This window comes from Dermacentor andersoni, chromosome 4 (assembly GCF_023375885.2).
Source record: "Dermacentor andersoni chromosome 4, qqDerAnde1_hic_scaffold, whole genome shotgun sequence".
NCBI lineage: Eukaryota > Metazoa > Arthropoda > Arachnida > Ixodida > Ixodidae > Dermacentor > Dermacentor andersoni.
The window spans coordinates 145,064,033-145,083,364 of NC_092817.1; the positions used below are offsets into that span (position 1 = coordinate 145,064,033).

The following is a 19,332-nucleotide window of genomic DNA, read 5'->3' on the forward strand; positions in this document are numbered from 1 at the left end:
TGGACGAGTCGTCTATAAAAACCAACGTGCTTGTCCCGCTGATCAGATTTTCGGCAATCGAAGACTCTGCTACATGTCTCTCCCAAATGTCTCCATATGTCGCTTAATGGAAACACGTACAGAGGTGCTCTCAAATTTTGCATTAGGGAGTGTCGTAATTGTCAGTTAATGTTTTTTTTTTGTTTCGGCAAATGCTGGCCTGATTGCTAGTAAAGAGCAACACTGTGTGGCTGCAAACAAGGCACGCACAGAACGTACGCACCGAAGTCGACAGACCGAGAAGACGAAGCCCACCCTCTGTATATGCAAACGGTTTACAATGACGAAAGATGAACACCACATGGGTTTTGAACAACAGGGACTGCTGGCGTTTGCCCGACCATGTAATATCCCCTAAGGACTGCAGTGGCCTGTGGGACAAATATGGCCCGGTACTTGATACGGCCCAAATACGGCCCGTGTGTGTGAGTGTGTGCTTGTGTGTGTTTGTGTGTGGTCTTATAGTGTTATCGAGTTTATAAGATTTTTGTATTATGTATATTATGTATAGTAAAAGAGATCAACAAAATCTGCTCAATTGTTAGGATAAAAATCTGGTTCATTGCTGTCGCTGACGGTGCTTAATGTTTAATGAACAGATTGAGTTCCTCCACGCCTCTTCTCAGCACCCGTTTTGTTCTCTACTTTGGAATGCCTATTATTAAAGAAAGGTGCTTGCAAACTTACTAAATGTTACCGAACTCCTCCACTTTCAGCCTGCGCAGTAATTGTGTTTTCAAGGGCTTATCTCGTTTCCTGCTTACTGATAATTCGTTAACTTTACCGTTAACTCCTCATGTTATGAGTTCGACAGAGTAAATAATGCATTAATATTTCATTCAATGATTATACACGTGTGTTTCAAACCCTATAGCATCCTAGGCTGCCATGACTAGTGTCGGGTGAATGTTACTGAACAACATTTACTGTAGCAAAGAGAGTTAAGCAGTGAAATTAAGATAATCCAAGTAACGTACCTACAACGCAACATTTATAAGGAGGCGTACATTACGTATTCTACAAACCTTTATTTTACGAGGACGAAAATTTCTGCTCTCTCTGACATCATACGGGATGGAAATGCAGACAAGTTCTACGTTAAACTCCAGCAGGCTCTGGTGTTGTGTGTTCTTGAAAACAAGTAAATAAAAGAGATTCTGGCTGCAGCTCTCGTGCTATGTGTGTGTTCCACAAATATGTTGTGCGGAAAAAACAACATGTTTAGTTGTTTTCGGATGAACAATTTCACCTGTCTTGTAGGTCTGTGTACATGATCGACGTAAAACGACATCGAATGAAGTGTTTGCAATAGTGGTTCACTGTGGGTAATAATAACTGAAAAAAAAATATAACGTGTGATTGTAGATGCCTCTCTTTGAGGCCGGAGTAATGGTTGTAGATATGTAGCTTATGCGGCACCCCACTGTTCATCAATATAAGGCTGGGATAATGTATCGATTCCATTCCAATGTAATTCCTTCTCTTGCTTCGTCAGCAATCCGCGGACGCTCTACCTGCAGTACCATCATGATCGGCTGGTCGTGAATGATGCATGACAAGAAAGAAAAACACGCTACTGAAATGAATGTTTTGCCGGCACGCTACATCGTAAACGTGTAAACCAACCTGGAGTACAATGCACGCAATAAAGATAGCTTAAACTGTTTTGGGTGCTTCTTACAGAATGTAGCATCTGTGTGGTATCTTTGTGGAGACGCGATAATATGGTGTGCAAAGCACAAATCACATTCGCCACCGCGGTATTAACATACTACGTTTGTGATTCTCTGGAAACTGGTGCAGGAGCTGACCTGGCCGTGGACCTGTATATGACGGCGGGTGGATACACCATGCCAGTGTGGACCCTCAATGCCTTGGGAAAATCCCCACCTGAAGGAATTTGGAATGGAGGGGCCGTGGAAATTGGGCGACACCCGAGTGAAGTCAGCGTAGGTTCCGCTAAACGTACTCGTGCTTCAATGCTTCACGGGTGTTATGGCGAAGGCCACAAGGGTGGCAGTGCGGCCGCACCCTCGGTATGGGATTTGATGCAGTGAACAGCTCATGGTAAATTCTGGCCATCTGCACTTTTTCATTGTGTACCGTAAGCTGTGATTTAGCGTTCATGCTGCATTGAAAAGTGGCATCTCCGACCGAGTTCAGTACCGCTATACACAACGATAAAATAATTTGCGACCAATTATCTGGAGCAGCTGGCTTATCTACACATTTTATGTAATACTAAAGCTATCTATGACATAACACTTTACTTCTATTATATAAAGAAATTGCGGCAGAACTCATCTCACAATGACTGTCGACGGTGATGCAAATAGCGTTTGAGCAAAGCAGAGGAAGACCGTATTCCTGAAACCAGGTTTAGTTAACGCGTCTAGTTGTCATTCTGAGATTTTCATTGATTTGGTTGTGCGCCACATGCTACACTTTGCTATGGTACTGGCTTGTCAAGGCCACCTATGAGAATGCAGCATGACGACAAATGCGTGACGCCGACACCGTGACGATAGTATGATGAAGGAATGATATCTGTGGGACGACAAATGCGGTATAGCAACGATGACCTGTCCAGAATCCGATGCCAATTTTTGGATGAAGAAGCTGGAATGAAGAGCTGCTGTTCAAAGTGCCTTATAGTTCCTTCATTATTTTTTATTTTTCTCGTTCTGCAAATAATGTACTCTACCACTCCTTTCTGTTGTGCCTGCCGGCCTTGAAAGTATGTACAATAAATAAATAAATAAATCACGAAGACGGGACAAACATGGTGACATGTCGTTACTGAAGTGATGACCACGGTGAAACTACAGTGCGACGACGATGACATGACGACAACGTCATCATAACTACTGCTTGGCGAAGATGGCCCACGACGACTGGGCGACAAGAGTCTGGTGTCAAAGTTACAATTACGATGATGGAAGGACCGCGATGGCATCCCAACGGTGGTATGGCAACGAATGCATAACGACGACTGGATAAGAGGGTGTTATTACAATGATGACATAAAAACACAGATTCACATAACAATCAATTGAATGGCGACAGCATGGTTAGCATAGAATGAAGAGCAAGAAATTCTGTCGATAAATTGACAAAGATGGTATGACGACAGCAGGATTACGTTAGTGAAGCGATCACGATGGTGAAACGACAGCGTAACAACCATGGCATGACGATTATAATGTGGCGAATGTGCAATGAGAATGGCTGACGAAGACGGCATCAGGATAGCCAAATGTCGAACTTCTAATGACGACGATGGAACGAATGCGACGACAGACCGTGGATGGCATGACAACGGTTGTATGACGAGAACTGTATGACCACGACTCAATGACGACTATGCCACGGCAGCGAGATGAGAACAATGAGATCATGACGAGTGTACGTTGACAATGGCGTCACGGTGACTGTATCATGAAACCTGTATGGTTATGATGGCATGACCAAAGTAGGCTGACGAAGCTGAACTAATCAAGATTCAATGAGGACAATGTGATTGTAATGCAATGAGCCTGAAAGATTGACGTTGATGGAACGAGGAAGATGGTAGGACGACGGCGACATGACAACGATGGCGTGATTACGACGGTATGGCGAGTATCGGGTGACAAAGCTCGAATGATGTCAATGCAACAAACACGGAAGCATCACGATCCCGCACATATTGTGTCTCTTAGATAACTTGGACAACTTCGACAGCTTGGACAAGCAGAAAGTGAGAGGGTGGCAGCATGACGAGAGTCAGATCACGAAGCTTCAATGATGATCATTGAACGACCACGATCTCATCATAATGGTAGCGTCACAATAAATGCATTAAGACTGTATGACGACTACGGGACGAGGACGGGATATGACGTCTCAACAAATCGCTTGTGTTCCGGCGGCGCCTCAAATGGCATGCCGTCCCAACCGAAACCCATCACAGAGGAAGACGGCATGGATTTTTCTGAAGCTTTAACTTCCGCCAGCTCCCTCGTATCTGGTGTTTGCCATTACAGAGCCGAGCATATTTTTTTAAATAAAAGAACATACCTCCATGATCCGTACACTATCACAGATCCAGCCTGATTGCAGTGCGACTTGTGTTTGAAAACAGCGTCCAGGACTATTACAGGTCTGTTCTTGTGATAAATTCACCTAAGTACCAGCGTCATTTCGCTGAAGCTTTACTGTTTTCACAACTTTAGCAGTCTAACTGGTGGGCATTCTATATGTAGGAAAGAAAACACGTGAGGGTTCTCCAAACCCACAGTCGGTTGCCTCCCTGCGCACTATGGGGCAGTGGGGTACCGGCAAACCATATCTGCTGTTGGTTAGTGATTTAATTAATGATAGATTGAAAGCAGGGCAAGGAAAAGTTGCTACAGCGCTGAAAGCGGCCGCTGCATGGCTGAAGCTGACTGGGAAACGACGGGCGAAGAAAAAATGCCGCAGTCATACATTGCGGCGAAGTGCTCACAGTGAAGTGGTGCTGCCAAAAATACCCACACCTGTTAGAAAGCTACAAAAGATCTCCCACGACTCGGGAGTGATTAGGTGCCAAATCTTGTGAATATGTTTACCCTGTGCTTCTTCTGTACGTCACATTGAACTATAATGTATCATTGAAAATATTCAAAATGATGCCCTGAAGTCACTATTAACGACCATATTTTCACATTACGTAGGACAGTGCGCCTTGATTTTGACTTGCACTGTACTTTCCTTGAGTACTGAAGTGCGAACCACATTGTCGTTGCAGTTCTACTTCTCGACCAACCAGTACCCTCAAGCAAGGGCGATGTTTGCCTTGGACGTCATACACTACAGTACATGCACCCTACCATGTGAGTTTAAACCAATAGCAACACTATAGAGAATGGCTAGCATTTACAGAGACCAGATACTTAGTTGTCCTGCATCACTGAAACTTCAATTGAGTAAATCTGCTAAGCCTGAGAATATTTATATATCAAAATCTTCAGGGAATAGTGAAACCTGAAGTTGCTCTGCATTCACAACATTCTAAATAAAGTTGTGAATGCATAGAGTTTTCTGCAGAAATTACCAGAGGGAACTGTGGCGATAATGTATTAGAGAAGCTATAAGTATGGCAGTTGACCTAACACGGGAAGGATGTGCAATCAATCAATCAATCAATCAATCAATCAATCAATCAATCAATCAATCAATCAATCAATCAATCAATCAATCAATCAATCAATCAATCAATCAATCAATCTTTATTGTTTCTTTTATTTTTGATTTCGGCAGTTCATGGTTAGGCCTGAACTACATCCTTTTGGATTCAAACGTATTTGTAACTTTACAAGGTTACCATATTCACACAGCATTGAGTGGTATAAGGAACAATCCACTAGGATTATGCATGCGCACGGAGATATTACCTTGCGGTTTTTACAACGCTATCGTCATCCTGAAATTTCGACAAAGGCATTGCATAATGTCAGAAGAAATTTTGAAGCCGCAAGCCTGAAGAGTATAAACAAGTATATGTACTACCAGTAATTTCCATAATATATGCACGGTCACATTGCTAGAGTTTTCGCAGTAAAATTTGTAGGAAACCTTGTGGGAAAGCACTTCTAAGGGTTTTACAGGAACATTTCCTATTTGAGTCATGCTTATTGCTTCCTGTGAAAGACTTGTGAACGCATACTTTTTCTTTCCCTAAATATGTCTCTACTTTAATTCTTCCGTTGAGGTTGGTGCTTGCACTTGAGCAACACTGTAATTTGGAAGAAAGCTGTGTTTCTTTTCGATGCCCGGTGACCATGAGAAGTTAGGTGCACGGAGTACGCCAAGGTAGTTGTGAAGGTTGGTGCGTGTAACAGGCTGGTGCGTGTAACAGGTTGGTACGTGTAACAGGTTGGTGCGTGTAACAGGTTGGTGCGTGTAACAGTCATCGAAAGAAGAAGATGCGTTTTTGTGGGAAAATGATGTTAGTTTCCATTCATCAGTGTTTAGGGCCATTTGCGAAGAAATGTACTAGTTAATAATGCTGTAAAAATCACGTTGAAGAGTGACGTGACCGGTTAGTGAGCAGATTTTATGATAAATCACGCAGTCGTCTCTGAAAGAGCGCACGCGCCGTGGTACCTTAGTAGGTTTGGTGGTGTGCTGTTAAGCACTCCGAGTTTTACGCCGAATACTGCAATGAGCTTTATCGGAAATCTTACATTTTGCCAGGTATTCAGTTGCATCAGGTAGTTTGGTCGCCCTGTAGTGGCGCTTCTTTTAATTTTGCAAGCTACGCAGAGCTTTAGGGATGTATATATAGCTGTGGTGTTACTGTTTCCGCCTAACCATCGAAGGAGGGTGATTTAGCCTTGATAAAAATGCTAAAAGTTGAGCTATTACTAATTTTAATGTCATTTTGAGCTGCAATTTGTTACCTCACTCGAATTTGCAGTGTCATCTTTGGTATTCGTAGTAGCAGGTGAAAACTCTTGTAAAGTCGATCTACGAGGTCCCGTCGGTCGACTTGTTAGATAAGGAGGCGGCCTCTTTTAAAGGATAAATGTAGATGACGTGGATCCACTGTGCTTGGGTTATATAGGTGGTTGTTTTCTGGAAATAAATTTGTTGAAGTTAAGACATCGTGTTGGTCGTCTCGTATTCTGTCCTTGTCCGCTGGTGCCTAATATGCTTTCCAAGTGGTGTCGCGCTCTCGGCATTATCCCACTAATTACTTATAAGGCGTACTATTCAGAGTGCTTTAGCCACATGGCCATTTATTTGACGTTCCTCTCACACCCGCTGGTGTGAGTGACAGATAAACCAAATTCAATTGATTCTGTAGGGCTATTGCAGTATTATTCAATTATTCCAGTATTCTTCCATTATTATTCACATTAATTTGCAGTGGCTATTTGCAGGCGTACGCTACAGAAGCTTACTCTACGCATTTGCACTTCTATTGCTTAATGCAAATACTTGGACATGCTCGCTTGTAAGAATAGGGGATATCCTCTGGAAGCTCTGATTTTCAAGTATTCTTCAGCGGGAATACTCAGGCAAATGTTCGGCATACAAGTGGCTGAAAGCTGAGGATTGCGACGAGCATTCCCCAGTCAAGCTTTTGCTATAATTTCATGTAAACATTTTTTTTAAAATGTGTTAAACATGGTGTACCATTTACAGCTAAGGTGGCGAACTGCACCGAATCCGAGTTTCATTGTGCGAACGGTGCCTGTGTGGATTCATACGAGCGCTGCAACTACGATGACGACTGTGGTGACAATAGTGACGAAGAGGACTGCGGTGAGTTCTACTGCCTTAATTTACGAATTGTTACTGTGTGTACAGTATAACAGGAAGTACAAGGAAATGATCACACCAACTGAAAGCTTTTTTTGCTTACCATGGACAAACGAAATGAAGCTCTATTTGTGCTTTATTAATGGAATCTGCTCGACGGTAGCACAGATTGCATCTGCCAGTAATTACGGGGGTAGGTAGGATCGACCGCTTTGTTTAAGTTTGTAGAATAAGTGAAAAAGCAGTTTGCATCAACTGAGACTTTCCTCTTGGCTACATAAAAGTAGTTCACCGATCTTAGGTACAGGATAGTTGCGGACAGATATGAACAATAATATTTAGATGGGGCGTCAAACAGATGAAAAGTGAAGCACGATTTATGAACAGAATATTTACAGAGGTGGCCAAGATGGCTGAATGAGTGCAACGTCCCGGACATCGTCGCCTTCTTCGTTAGTCCAGGGAGGTGGCTCGTAACAATATCATTGTTGATCCTGCTGCAAACTTCAGTCATTATGGAATGCTTAGAGGTCATGTTGCATAGTAAAAAGAAATTGCACGATAAATATCCTGGCTGGTGCATTAAAAACGGTGCCACAGAAAGTGCAACCACTAAAAGAACATGGCGCATACTGCGGATTACAGATACATAGGCAGCGCAATCTTTATGCCTTAGTAATCCACGCATAGCATTTTTAAGTGGCAATTACACCATGCTTCTAACAAGAAGGTATGCACCATGGTGGCTCTGTGGCCGTAATGTGCTGCCACGCTCAATCGTCCTGAGTACTAGAGTAACACAGTGTACATGTACAGCTGGCTTCACCCTCGCATAAAGCATGAGAACGGCGGCATCCACAGGCAACCAGCGACATCTAACACTAGCTGCTCGGCACGTTTAGGCCCAGCAGCTACCATTAGACGTCGCTGGTTTGCTCCTGAGCGCCCCTCCTGAGCGCCCCGTGTCCGCGCTCTGCACAAGTGTCACGCCGATTGTACATTGATTTAGGTGTGTTGTAATAGCCTCCAAGTGGTGAGAATGAATATAGATAACTCCACATTCGCATCTGCATGGAATACGTATTCGTTTGGGATGGTTGATCTTATCGCCAAGGTAAAGCTTATTTAAATGAGACGGCGTATTGCCACTTAGAATATGTCTTGTGCTTTTAGGATGGTTTTATTTTTGTGTGGAAGAAACTGGCAACCGGGCTGGAAAGTGTCTACTTACCCATTGAGTGGGTTTAGTAGAATGACCTGCAGAAATCATTTACTTCCAGCTGACCATCGACTCGGATGCAACTTCGACTCATCCTTCTGTGACTGGTTGCCACAAGCGCCGTCTCAAGGGAAAGTGAGGGGTTGGGAATTGGCTACACCTTCGTCACGTTTGTCAAGTGGTCCAACCAGGGATCATACAACAGGCACACAAGCAGGTAAAGCTTCCATACTTATAGGAAATCGAATGCGTAGTGTGCAGGAAAACGAACACTTGCGTAGGGGGAACGGGGATCAAAGAAAGAACCAGTGCGGAAGTATTACTATTGCGGATGCATAAATTTACCATTCTCTCAGTCTCTCTTCGATGTCGTCGTCGTCGCCGTCGTCGTCGTCGTCCTCGTAATCGTCGTTATCATCATCATCATCCTGGTTACGCCTCTGCAGGGCAAAGGCGTCTTCCACACTTCTCCAACTACCCCGATCATCTGTTAATTGTGTCCATGTTGTTCCTGCAAATTTCTTAATCTCATCCGACCACCTAACTTTCTGCCGCCTCCTGCAACGCTTCCATTCTCTTCGAATATAGTCCGTAACCCTTAATGACCACCGGTTATCTTCCCTGCCCATGCCCATTTCTTTCCTTGATTTCAACTAAGATGTCATTAACCCGCGTTTGTTCCCTCACCCAATCTGCTCTTTTCTTATCCCTTAACGTTACACCCATCATTATTCTTTCCATAGCTCGCTGCGCCGTCCTCAATTTAAGTAGAACCCTTTTCGTAAGCCTCCAGGTTTCTGCCCCGTACGTGAGTACTGGTAAGACACAGTTGTTATTTACTTTTCTGTTGAGGCATAATGGCAGCCTCCTGTTCATAATCTGAGAATACCTGCCAAACGCACCCCAGCTCATTCTTATCCTTCTGATTGTTTCAGTCTCATGATTCGGATCCGCGGTCACTATCTGCCCTAAGTGGATGTACTCCCTCACCACTTCCAGTGCCTCGCCACATATCGCAAACTTCTGTTCTCTTCTGAGGCTGTTAAACGTTACTTTAGTTTTCTGCAGATTAATTTTTAGACCCACTCTTCTGCTTTGCCTGTCCAAGTCTGTGAGCATGCATTGCAATTGGTCCCCTGAGTTACTAAGCAAGGCTATATTATCAGCGAATCGCAAGTTACTAAGGTATTCTCCGTTAACTCTTACCCCCAATTCTTCCCAATCCAGGTATCTGAATATCTCCTGTGAACACGCTGTGAACGACATTGCAAAGATCGTTTGCCGCGGCCTGACGCCCTTCATTATTGAGATTTTGTTGCTTTCTTTATGGAGGATTACGGTGGCTGTGGAGCCGCTATAGATATACTTCAGTATTTTTACATACGGCTCGTCTACACCCTAATTCCGTAATGCCTGCATGACTGCTGAGGTTTCGACTGAATCGAACGCTTTCTTGTAATCAATGAACGCTATATGTAAGGGTTGGTTATATTCCACACATTTCTATATCACTTCAATAATAGTGTGAATATGGTCTATTGTTGAGTAGCCTTTACCAAATCCCGCCTGGTACTTTGGTTGACAGAAGTCTAAGGTGCTCCTGATTCTATTTGCGATTACCTTAGTAAATACTTTGTAGGTAACGGACACTAAACTGAGCGGTCTATAAGTTTTCAAGTCCTTGGCATCCTGGTTCTTATGGATTAAGATTATGTTGGCGTTCTTCCAAGAGTCCGGTACACTCGAGGTCATGAGGCATTGCGTATACAGGGGGGCCAGTTTTTCTAGAACATTCTTTCCACCATCCTTCAACAAATCTGCTGTAACCTGATCCTCCCCAGCTGCCTTCTCGCGTTGCCTAGTTCTCAAGGCTTTCTTTACTTCTTCCGGTGTTACTTGTGGGATGTCAAATTCCTCTAGACTATTCCCTCTTCCATTATCTTCGTGGGTGCCATTGGTACTGTATAAATTTCTATAGAACTACTCAGCCACTTGAACTATCTTATCCATATTAGTAATGATATTGTCGGCTTTGTCTCTTAACGCATACATCTGATTCTTGCGTATTCCTAGTTTCCTCTTCAATGTACGAAATGAGTAATAAGGAAATAAGCTAGCATTGAGCAGCAGAAACTCTCGGTCTCTACCCTGTAGGGTAAAGCGCTATAACGGCTATATCCCCCCCCCCCAATCGTTCTGTAGTAACCTTAACCATAAAACTAGTAGTTAAGTGTTATTACACTTTAGAATACAATGAAGCTATTTAAAAACAATAAATGTCTTTCACAGTAGTTTCTACAGTCCTTGACGTAAAACTAAAGCTCCTTGGAATATTCTAAAGCCAGTCCTTAAATCTCAACCATATCTGCGTCCCAGACATCAGGATTTCTTAAGAGTGGAATTTTACCTATTTTTCATCGAAAGTGGCTTGCCGGATACGGCACTGCGACAGCGGGAGAGAAAAGAACAACCCATGGGCCACATGGAATCAAGCCATTATCTTCGCATAGCGATCGTGACTGTGATGTCTGGGAGGAGTGTCAATACTCAATAATTATAGGCAGCCTAGAGTGTGGAAGTGCTGGAGGTAGTGTAGCTTGATATTGAAAAACAAAACTTCCGCAAATATTTCTAGAAGAAGCATCTAAAAGCGAAACCTAATATTTCTTTTGTAGACTGGTTAGTGAACTCTGAAAAAACCACCTCAACTGCTTTTGACCACTTGCGCTTGAAGAATATGGGATGTGTTCGGCATTTAGATGCAAAGTATTATGGGGTCATCAATACAAATAGCGTCCTTCATCAAAAGCGATAACCAGCAGTCACTGTTTTGATTACATTCTTGGTTTAAATGTCATGCTGAATGTTTCATATAGTGTGGCAAAAAAAAAAAAGAAACTGTTGTCGCTTGCTTGCGAAGTCACATGTGTGGACGAGTATTGGAAATAAAAGGATAATGGTTAAGGTTACTTGGCGTGTCATGATTACTGGAAACAGCTGTGGACTTCTTTGACTGATAATTTTTTGCGTATTTGACTATTGCTTCGTATTTATGTGGTCGTTGTATGTTACTTTTCAGGAAAATTTATTGTCCTGCATTCAACTTTGTCACAGAAGAACGCCACAATCATCGGACCAACTCTCCATAGCGCGAAATTCTGTGCAGTAAGTGCGCACGTTCCTCATTTGGGCATTCAACTCACATTCGACGTTTAGTTATTGCGTGTTGCTTTCGAAAATATAAACAGCGTTGATGCTTATTGTAGTAAAGCACCGGTATAGGATGATAAATTCAATATCAACCGCTGCTTTTAGTATTGGAGTTAACCCGCGACTCGTATATTTGAATTATCTTTTTTTTACAAAACAACATTTCTTTGAATTCCCAAATGAATCGTTTGCTGGACGATCAGTTATGATTGTTACGATTGGTGAACACACATTTCTGCTAAATTTACAAGCAGAAAAGAAGCACAAACTGGAAAACTTAACTGGCGTTGGCAGCCGAGTTAAAAAGCAATAGACCCGCGGAACGGAGAACCCTGCTGTGCCACCACGCTGCTGACGTCATTCTCTCCCTCAATAGGAGTCGTTTGTCTAGGTAACATGGGGGAACCGAGTGTTTCTCGCGTCAGAACACTATCGGAGCTTCGATGGGTTGACCGCGCGTTGTGCGTTCGGCCGAAGAACAGGCGTCGTTTGATGAATGCCGCCTACACCAGCATGCCTGTGTTCGTCCCTCACAATGGCGGCTGAAAACCAGTTTTGTTTGACTACAGTGCCTGTAGGTACTGCAGGATTGTTCGCTTGATGCGAATCCACCATATAACATAACACGCTACAGCTAATGCAGTAGAACGCGCCGCGCATTGACCACAATTATCATTGTATTAACACGCACCAGATACGTCTACCTAGCAAGTCGCAACCATCGAGGTATTGCAACCACCTCCATATGACGCAGTGCGCTTGAGCCCATTTTGCAATATAGCGTGTGTGCCGCACACTCGTCAATTGTCGTGACTCTTGCTGTGGTGTGCTCTCTATACGTCACTTGGAACAAACGAGCGCGGGCAAAACACCAAAAAGGCAAAGAAAAATGGAGTGGTATAATGTTGCGTTCACGCTTAAGTTGTTTTATTGAGATAATTAGGAACTTGATCTGCGCACTGTAATGAATATACGGTGTTGTATTTAATTTGAAAGTAAATGAAGAAACATCAGATAGAGCATATAAGACATGTCGGCCTGTTAAGCTGGGTTACATGAAGATGCTGTCAGTGTCTGTAGACAAATTGCAACGTCGACGTGGCAAATGGAAAGGATCAATAGTTAAATGTTATTTGCCAACCGTGCAACATATACTCCAATGGTGAAGCTGCAAATGCTTCGAAATCTGCTAAAAAGTGCGTTGACGTTAGATTTAAGATCAGCCCTAACTGCGTAATTCACGTTTTGGGAAACGGTTAGGCGGAGCGCCGATGTATTTGTAGAGTACTTTAAAGGCTCGATGCCTCTAAAATGGGGCTAAATTCACAATTTCTTCTAAGCACACATGATTTCACTGCTGCTTGGCTTCTATTGTGCTATTGCAACATGTCTGCAGAAGCCAGTGATGAAAAGTGAATTAATAAATATTTTTCGACTAGATACTCGAACATTGTGATTTTTGCGAAGGTAAGACTCATGTGTTCCATAAAGGTGCCTGCAAAGGCAGAAAAACGCAAAATTTCATCGAAAATCTGAAAAAAATGTATTTGAAGTAGGAAGCGCAAGAAAAAAAAAGGCGGCAGATACTATATTACTACACTAACCTAATTTGCTACGGCTGATTGTCCGCTCTGTGGTACTTACTTCTGCTTGCTCCACTGAGGAGGCATCTACTAATAAATACAATGAAACCATGAAGGTAATATATAGTAAACAATTACTGTGCACAAGTTCATATGAGTGTATCGGGCTTCTTAATAGTATAGATTTTTCTAGCCTGTATCAAAACTGTTTTACAACAGATGGAACAAGAATGGAATGGATAATCATTTAGAAGCCGGCGTTTCATTCTACAGGCAGAGTGTTTGTGTTCGCCGCAACATTTTTACCTGTAATGTACTGGCTGCCCAATGAGTGCAAAATGTGATACTTCAAGCTTAGCTTTCCGAGTCATAGTTAGCATAAATATGCTTAACTAAACAAGTGCCAGGATAATGGATTCAGTACTTAAATAGGGGGTTAACTGTTGCCAGGCTTACTTGGCTATTTACGGAAAACAGGGCTGACTCGACATTTTCGCCATTTCTCTCGCATTAGGCAGATTCAACAGAACATTTTAAGGGCAGAATTCAGAAAGCATGACGGCTTATCGGCACTTTATATTATCTGGAGCATTGTTCAACTTCACCCTTAACACATTTGCAGGAATCAAAATTTTGTGATAAATAAAGGATGAGAAGCTACGCATTTCAGGGCTAGTGAAAAGACGCTTATTGTGAATAGTGTTTGCGCAGTTAAGGCTGTACTTAATTGAGCACTTCATTACTAGGAGCATTGTTAAACTTCAGTCTTAACACATTTGGAGCAATCAAAATTTCGTGATAAATAAAGAATGAGAAGTTTGTGGGCCAGTGAAAACACGCTTATTGTGAATAAAGTTTGCGTGGTTAAAGGCTGTACTTATTTGAGCAATTCACCACTATATACTAACTGTACTTGTGTGTGTATTCTTGTTTTTCCGCCATACTAAGACACAGTTCCACTACGGTCAATTCTTCAACTTTATGGTTGGCTTGTGCTCTTATCTATACGTAGTGGTCATGTATAAGTACTACAGAATTTCTTTTAATTGCCTGTGGCAGATGGAATATTTACAGTCCTTGCGCTGGAATATTAAAAATGCGAACGTTACTTGCGCGAGAAATCAAAACAAATAATCAAATAAATGAGAAAAAAATCATTAAATACCTTGCTACTTAATTGCGTTTTGACACATATGCAATTTGCGAATTGTAGCCGGTGAGCTTGCAAGGCATATGTGCTTGGAACAATTGTTGAGGATGGCATGAGTTTCAAGATATATGGCAATAAACTTACGATAAAACACATTGTTTTTCCATTATTTTTTATTTTTCACGAAAACGCTATTTTCTGTATTGAAGCCCTAATGTAAATGGAACACCCGTGTATTTCATCACACACTTTGAGAATCAATATCTCGAAACTGGTATAATCCTGAAAATTAATTCAAAGTGGATTTCGCCTTGCAAGGTCACCGGCTACAATGAGTAAATTGCAGTATGTGCTCTAAGGTAATTGACCGACAAGTTAATTAGTAAAATTTGAATAGTTAGCCAATTACGTGCGCCTCTTTCAATTATCCATCTCAAGAAACATGATTATGCTGTCACAGGCGGTTTTTCAAAAGTTCGGTAAAACTTAAAAATGATAACCGCGTATGACGGAGAATTTGAACGTTCGACATAAGTTCAAGGGGCGCGCATACTTAGGCACTGTGTCAATAACATATATAGCATTTATGTAGGGATTGTGTGGCTTTTAAGGATATATTGATTGCCTTGATTTTATAAATCGCATGTTTTCAATCGTGAAGTGGTGTGCTAATTTTTGTATATATATTGAAATTAGGCATTTTTTTTCTTCCTCTGTTTCTAATTTTCTTTTCTGATTTCCTTATGATTTTTATTCAATTTCATTGGCACATGAGTCTTTGTATAAGTGCGCAATGTTTTCAGTACTCGTTTGCGAAACGCTGAAAGAGAGATGTTGAACTAAAGGCTGATGTCGAAATATGTACAATGACAACCAAATTATTGATAGTGATCAAATATATCACAGCAAGGTGAGCTCATCATATGGAAAAATAGTTTCACTGAAGATTAATACGAGTCAGTACAGCTCACTGTTTTTTGCGCATGTTTTAGATGACATTCTTCTACACTGTCCAAGGCGAGAGCAAACCAAAGCTATCACTGAATGTGCGCACAACTAAAAATGGGCCTTGGAAACGCGTGTGGTCCCAACCTCATCCGACCCAATTTTGGCACTTCGTTCCTGAGACTGTATTTTTCACAGAGAAGGAGCCATACCAGGTAAGGCCACCACCAGTTCCTTCATGTTGCCTACTTACTGTCCACACATTGCCAACATTCAGTTAGCCTTGGTTGTCTGCACCCTTTCCCAACGCCGAGTACCAGGTCAAGACATTGATTCAGGCCGACCTCTCACCTTTTCTATCATATTAAATACCTCTCTTCAGCCTAGGTTGCGCACAGGTAGCATTAAACTTTTGCGACCTAGGTTAGCTCCGCACTAAAATTGTGCTGGACGTTGTACACTGTTAATGAGTTTTTCCAGTTCACGTTATTGTTCATTCATTACCTTGTCGACCTCGATTTTGATGATGCCACTCTTAGAAAGATCTGACCACCTTCACATAGGCGGTGAATACCTTTCCTCCGGTCATCGGCTCCAATCCTGACCGCTTTCATTAACGGTATAGCTTTCATTAACATTTTTATGCGGCAACGCCAGCGCTTTTTCTCTTTTAATACTGGGGTGTCATTTCAAACTTTGTGAGTGCACCTAATTAGTACACAGCGTTGACTAAGTGCTATTCAGCAAGTGTCTTCCCTACACCACTACTTTATTCAGCTGCAGCCCATAAGAAAAGCCGCTTGTGCACGCATTTCAAATAGTCAAATAGACTGAAAGTGGTGGGAGAAAATGGTTTTGCGTATATGAAAGTGGCGATCGTTCTTCCTTTACTCGTTCATCAGCGTGATTTTTGTTGGGCGAAACAAAAAGTTATGTGTACACGGCCATGCGGGTTAAATTGAGATAGCGTGCTGCCGCAAGTAGCGAAGCGGGTTTTGCAAACTGCAGCACGAGCATTGAGCAATTTGAGTTGCCTACCGCAAGCGAGATAGCATGGACCATTGTTGCAACAAAAAGTATTCAATGTGTTTTACAGGCAGCAAAACTTAAAAGATCGTATGCTTGTGCTCTCTTGTCTGTCATGAAATTCAGGGATCTGAGCAGTGGGAGTTTAATATGATGAGGAAGCAAAGAACGCAAAGTATTAAGCGCTCACACCAAGCTGTGTTGCGGAGAGCCCGTTCGGTTGAGTTGGCTAGCTACCATGCTAAAGTTTTTACCCTCCAACCACTGCAAGCTTAGCAAGAAGTTTCTGTAAAGATTATTAGCTGCAAAATAATCTTGAGCGAGGGCGATCGTAACTAATAGAAGGTGACACAATTTATTTATACCGCATAGGCTTTGTAGTCGTTTTGAGTGACGACCGTTTCATACGACCAAAGAAACAATTGTATGCCGTCAGCTTCAGTTATTGCGTTCTGTTCACTTTACTTGGCGAAGTAGATTCAAGTGGGACAGCGCTTGACTCCAAACCACATTCTGCTGCTTTTCGAAAGCCATATAGAAATCACAGCGCTAGCGGCAAGAAAGAAAAGAGTTGGACATGCCTCTTCTAAACATCTGTGTTGTAGCTAGCTCACATTAGTTTGCTGAAGCCACTCGTACTAACTTGAAAAACTTTACACATGTAGTGCTTCCTCTTATTAATAGTGTTTTGTTAGAGCTTGAAGAGGTGCCCATTTAGGCATACGTATGCTACGTAGTCTCTAAAGCCGCTCGAGTTCTCTCTTCTCCTCGGGCGGCCATTTTTCAAAGAAGGTATGCCTTCCAACCACTCGGTCCCTTTCCACGTAAGTGTGAGGCTCGGAGCAGGAGCTGTGGCGCTTGAAAGTAGCCTGCATGGCCTGACGAACCAACCGACTGAGCTATCTTTCCGGGCAACATCCAAGGGTCACGAGCTCAAATCACCTGTTATGTTTCTTTTTTTCCCCTTTTCTTTCTTTTTTTCTTTGTTTTTAATGTTTTTTCCTTTATTTTATGACTGTACGGGAACCCTCCCAAAATAAAAAAAAGAAAGATATATATCTTCAATCATGTATGGCCACACATGTGCAGGTCATAAATACCAGGTTCTCTAGACGAGTGCCATCCGTGCGGTATAACCGAGCTCAGATTGGTCCACCTTGACTGATCAAATAGGGCACCACTGTCGGTTAAATGAGGCGTACAACTCCTGCGGGACCCGCCGTGGTTACTCAGTGGCTACGGTGTTAGACTGCTGAGCACGAGGTCGCGGGATCGGGTCCCGGCCACGGCGGCCGCATTTCGATGGGGGCGAAATGCGAAAACACCCGTGTACTTAGATTTAAGTGCACGTTAAAGAACCCCAGGTGGTCGAAATTTCCGGAGTGCTCCACTACGGCGTGCCTGATAATCAGAAAGTGGTTTTGTCACGTAAAATCTCATAATTTAATTTTTAATTTAACTCCTGCGGGGACGGTAGAGCATCCGCCTCCCGTGCAAGAGGACCGTGATTCAAATCCCGGGCCGCACAATTCTCCATCGGAAAATACAAAAGAAGAAAGAAAAACCATGTGTTGAGAAAATTGCACAAACAGGCCTGGAGTGCGGCCTGATCCCGGTTACCAGAACCGGTAACGCACTCCCTCACCAGAGCAGGATTGGCCACCCTGGTGCAGTACTTGGCCACAACCTCCTATATGAACACAACAATCAAACCTCGGCCCTGAGTTCCCAGCAGCTGCGAAGCAACTGACCACGGCGGCGGTCAGACCTGCGACGCTGCAGAGGGTGCTAAGAATCCCTGGCTCCGGACAGGCCACCATTGGAATATGAACCTGGAAACGTTTAATGCTAGAACGTTATCTAGTGAGGCGAGTCTAGCAGTGCTATTGGAGGAATTACAGGGCAGTAAATGGGATATAATAGGGCTCAGTGAAGTTAGGAGGCCAAAAGAAGCATATACAGTGCTAAAAAGCGGGCACGTCCTGTGCTACTGGGGCTTATTAGAGAGACGAGAACTACGAGCCGGATTCCTGATTAATAAGAACATAGCTGGTAACATACAGGAATTCTACAGCATTAACGAGAGGGTGGCATGTCTTGTTGTGAAACTTAATAAGAGGTACAAAATGAAGGTTGTACAGGTCTACGCCCCTACATCTAGTCATGATGACCAGGAAGTCGAAAGCTTCTATGAAGACGTGGAATCGGCGATGGGTAAAGTCAAAACAAAATACAGTATACTGATGGGCGATTTCAATGCCAGGGTAGGCAAGAAGCAGGCCGGAGACAAGTCAGTGGGGGAATATGGCATAGGCTCTAGGAATAGCAGAGGAGAGTTATTAGTAGAGTTTGCAGAACAGAATAATATGCGGATAATGAATACCTTTTTCCGCAAGCGGGTTAGCCGAAAGCGGACGTGGAGGAGCCCGAATGGTGAGAATAGAAATGAAATCGACTTCATATTTCATACAGCCACCGTAATCCTCCACAAAGAAAGCAACAAAATCCCAATAAAGAAAGGCGTCAGACAGGGAGATACGATATCTCGAATGCTATTCACAGCATGTTTACAGGAGGTATTCAGAGACCTGGAGTAGGAAGAATTGGGGATAAAAGCTGATGGAGAATACCTTAGCAACCTGCCATTCGCTGATGATATTGCCTTGCTTAGTAACTCAGGAGACCAATTGCAATGCATGCTCACTGACCTGGAGAGGCAAAGCAGAAGGGTGGGTCTGAAAATTAATCTACAGAAAACTAAAGTAATGTTTAACAGTCTCGGAAGAGAACAGCAGTTTACGATAGGTAGCGAGGCACTGGAAGTGGTAAGGAAATACATCTACTTAGGGCAGGTAGTGACCACGGATCCGGAT

General features: G+C 42.9%; 1 protein-coding gene across 1 annotated transcript in view; it reads left to right on the plus strand.

Moving 5' to 3' along the window:
- The window catches only part of LOC126537869 (MAM and LDL-receptor class A domain-containing protein 1-like), a 255,308-nt gene that overhangs the window by 155,475 nt on the left and 80,501 nt on the right, over positions 1 to 19,332 (plus strand). The window contains exons 37-42 of the mRNA XM_050184966.3: positions 1,843 to 1,988; positions 4,808 to 4,892; positions 7,210 to 7,329; positions 8,607 to 8,762; positions 11,625 to 11,710; positions 15,481 to 15,648. Of these exons, the coding sequence (XP_050040923.2) occupies positions 1,843 to 1,988; positions 4,808 to 4,892; positions 7,210 to 7,329; positions 8,607 to 8,762; positions 11,625 to 11,710; positions 15,481 to 15,648 (761 nt within the window). The remainder of the gene's footprint in view (positions 1 to 1,842; positions 1,989 to 4,807; positions 4,893 to 7,209; positions 7,330 to 8,606; positions 8,763 to 11,624; positions 11,711 to 15,480; positions 15,649 to 19,332) is intronic.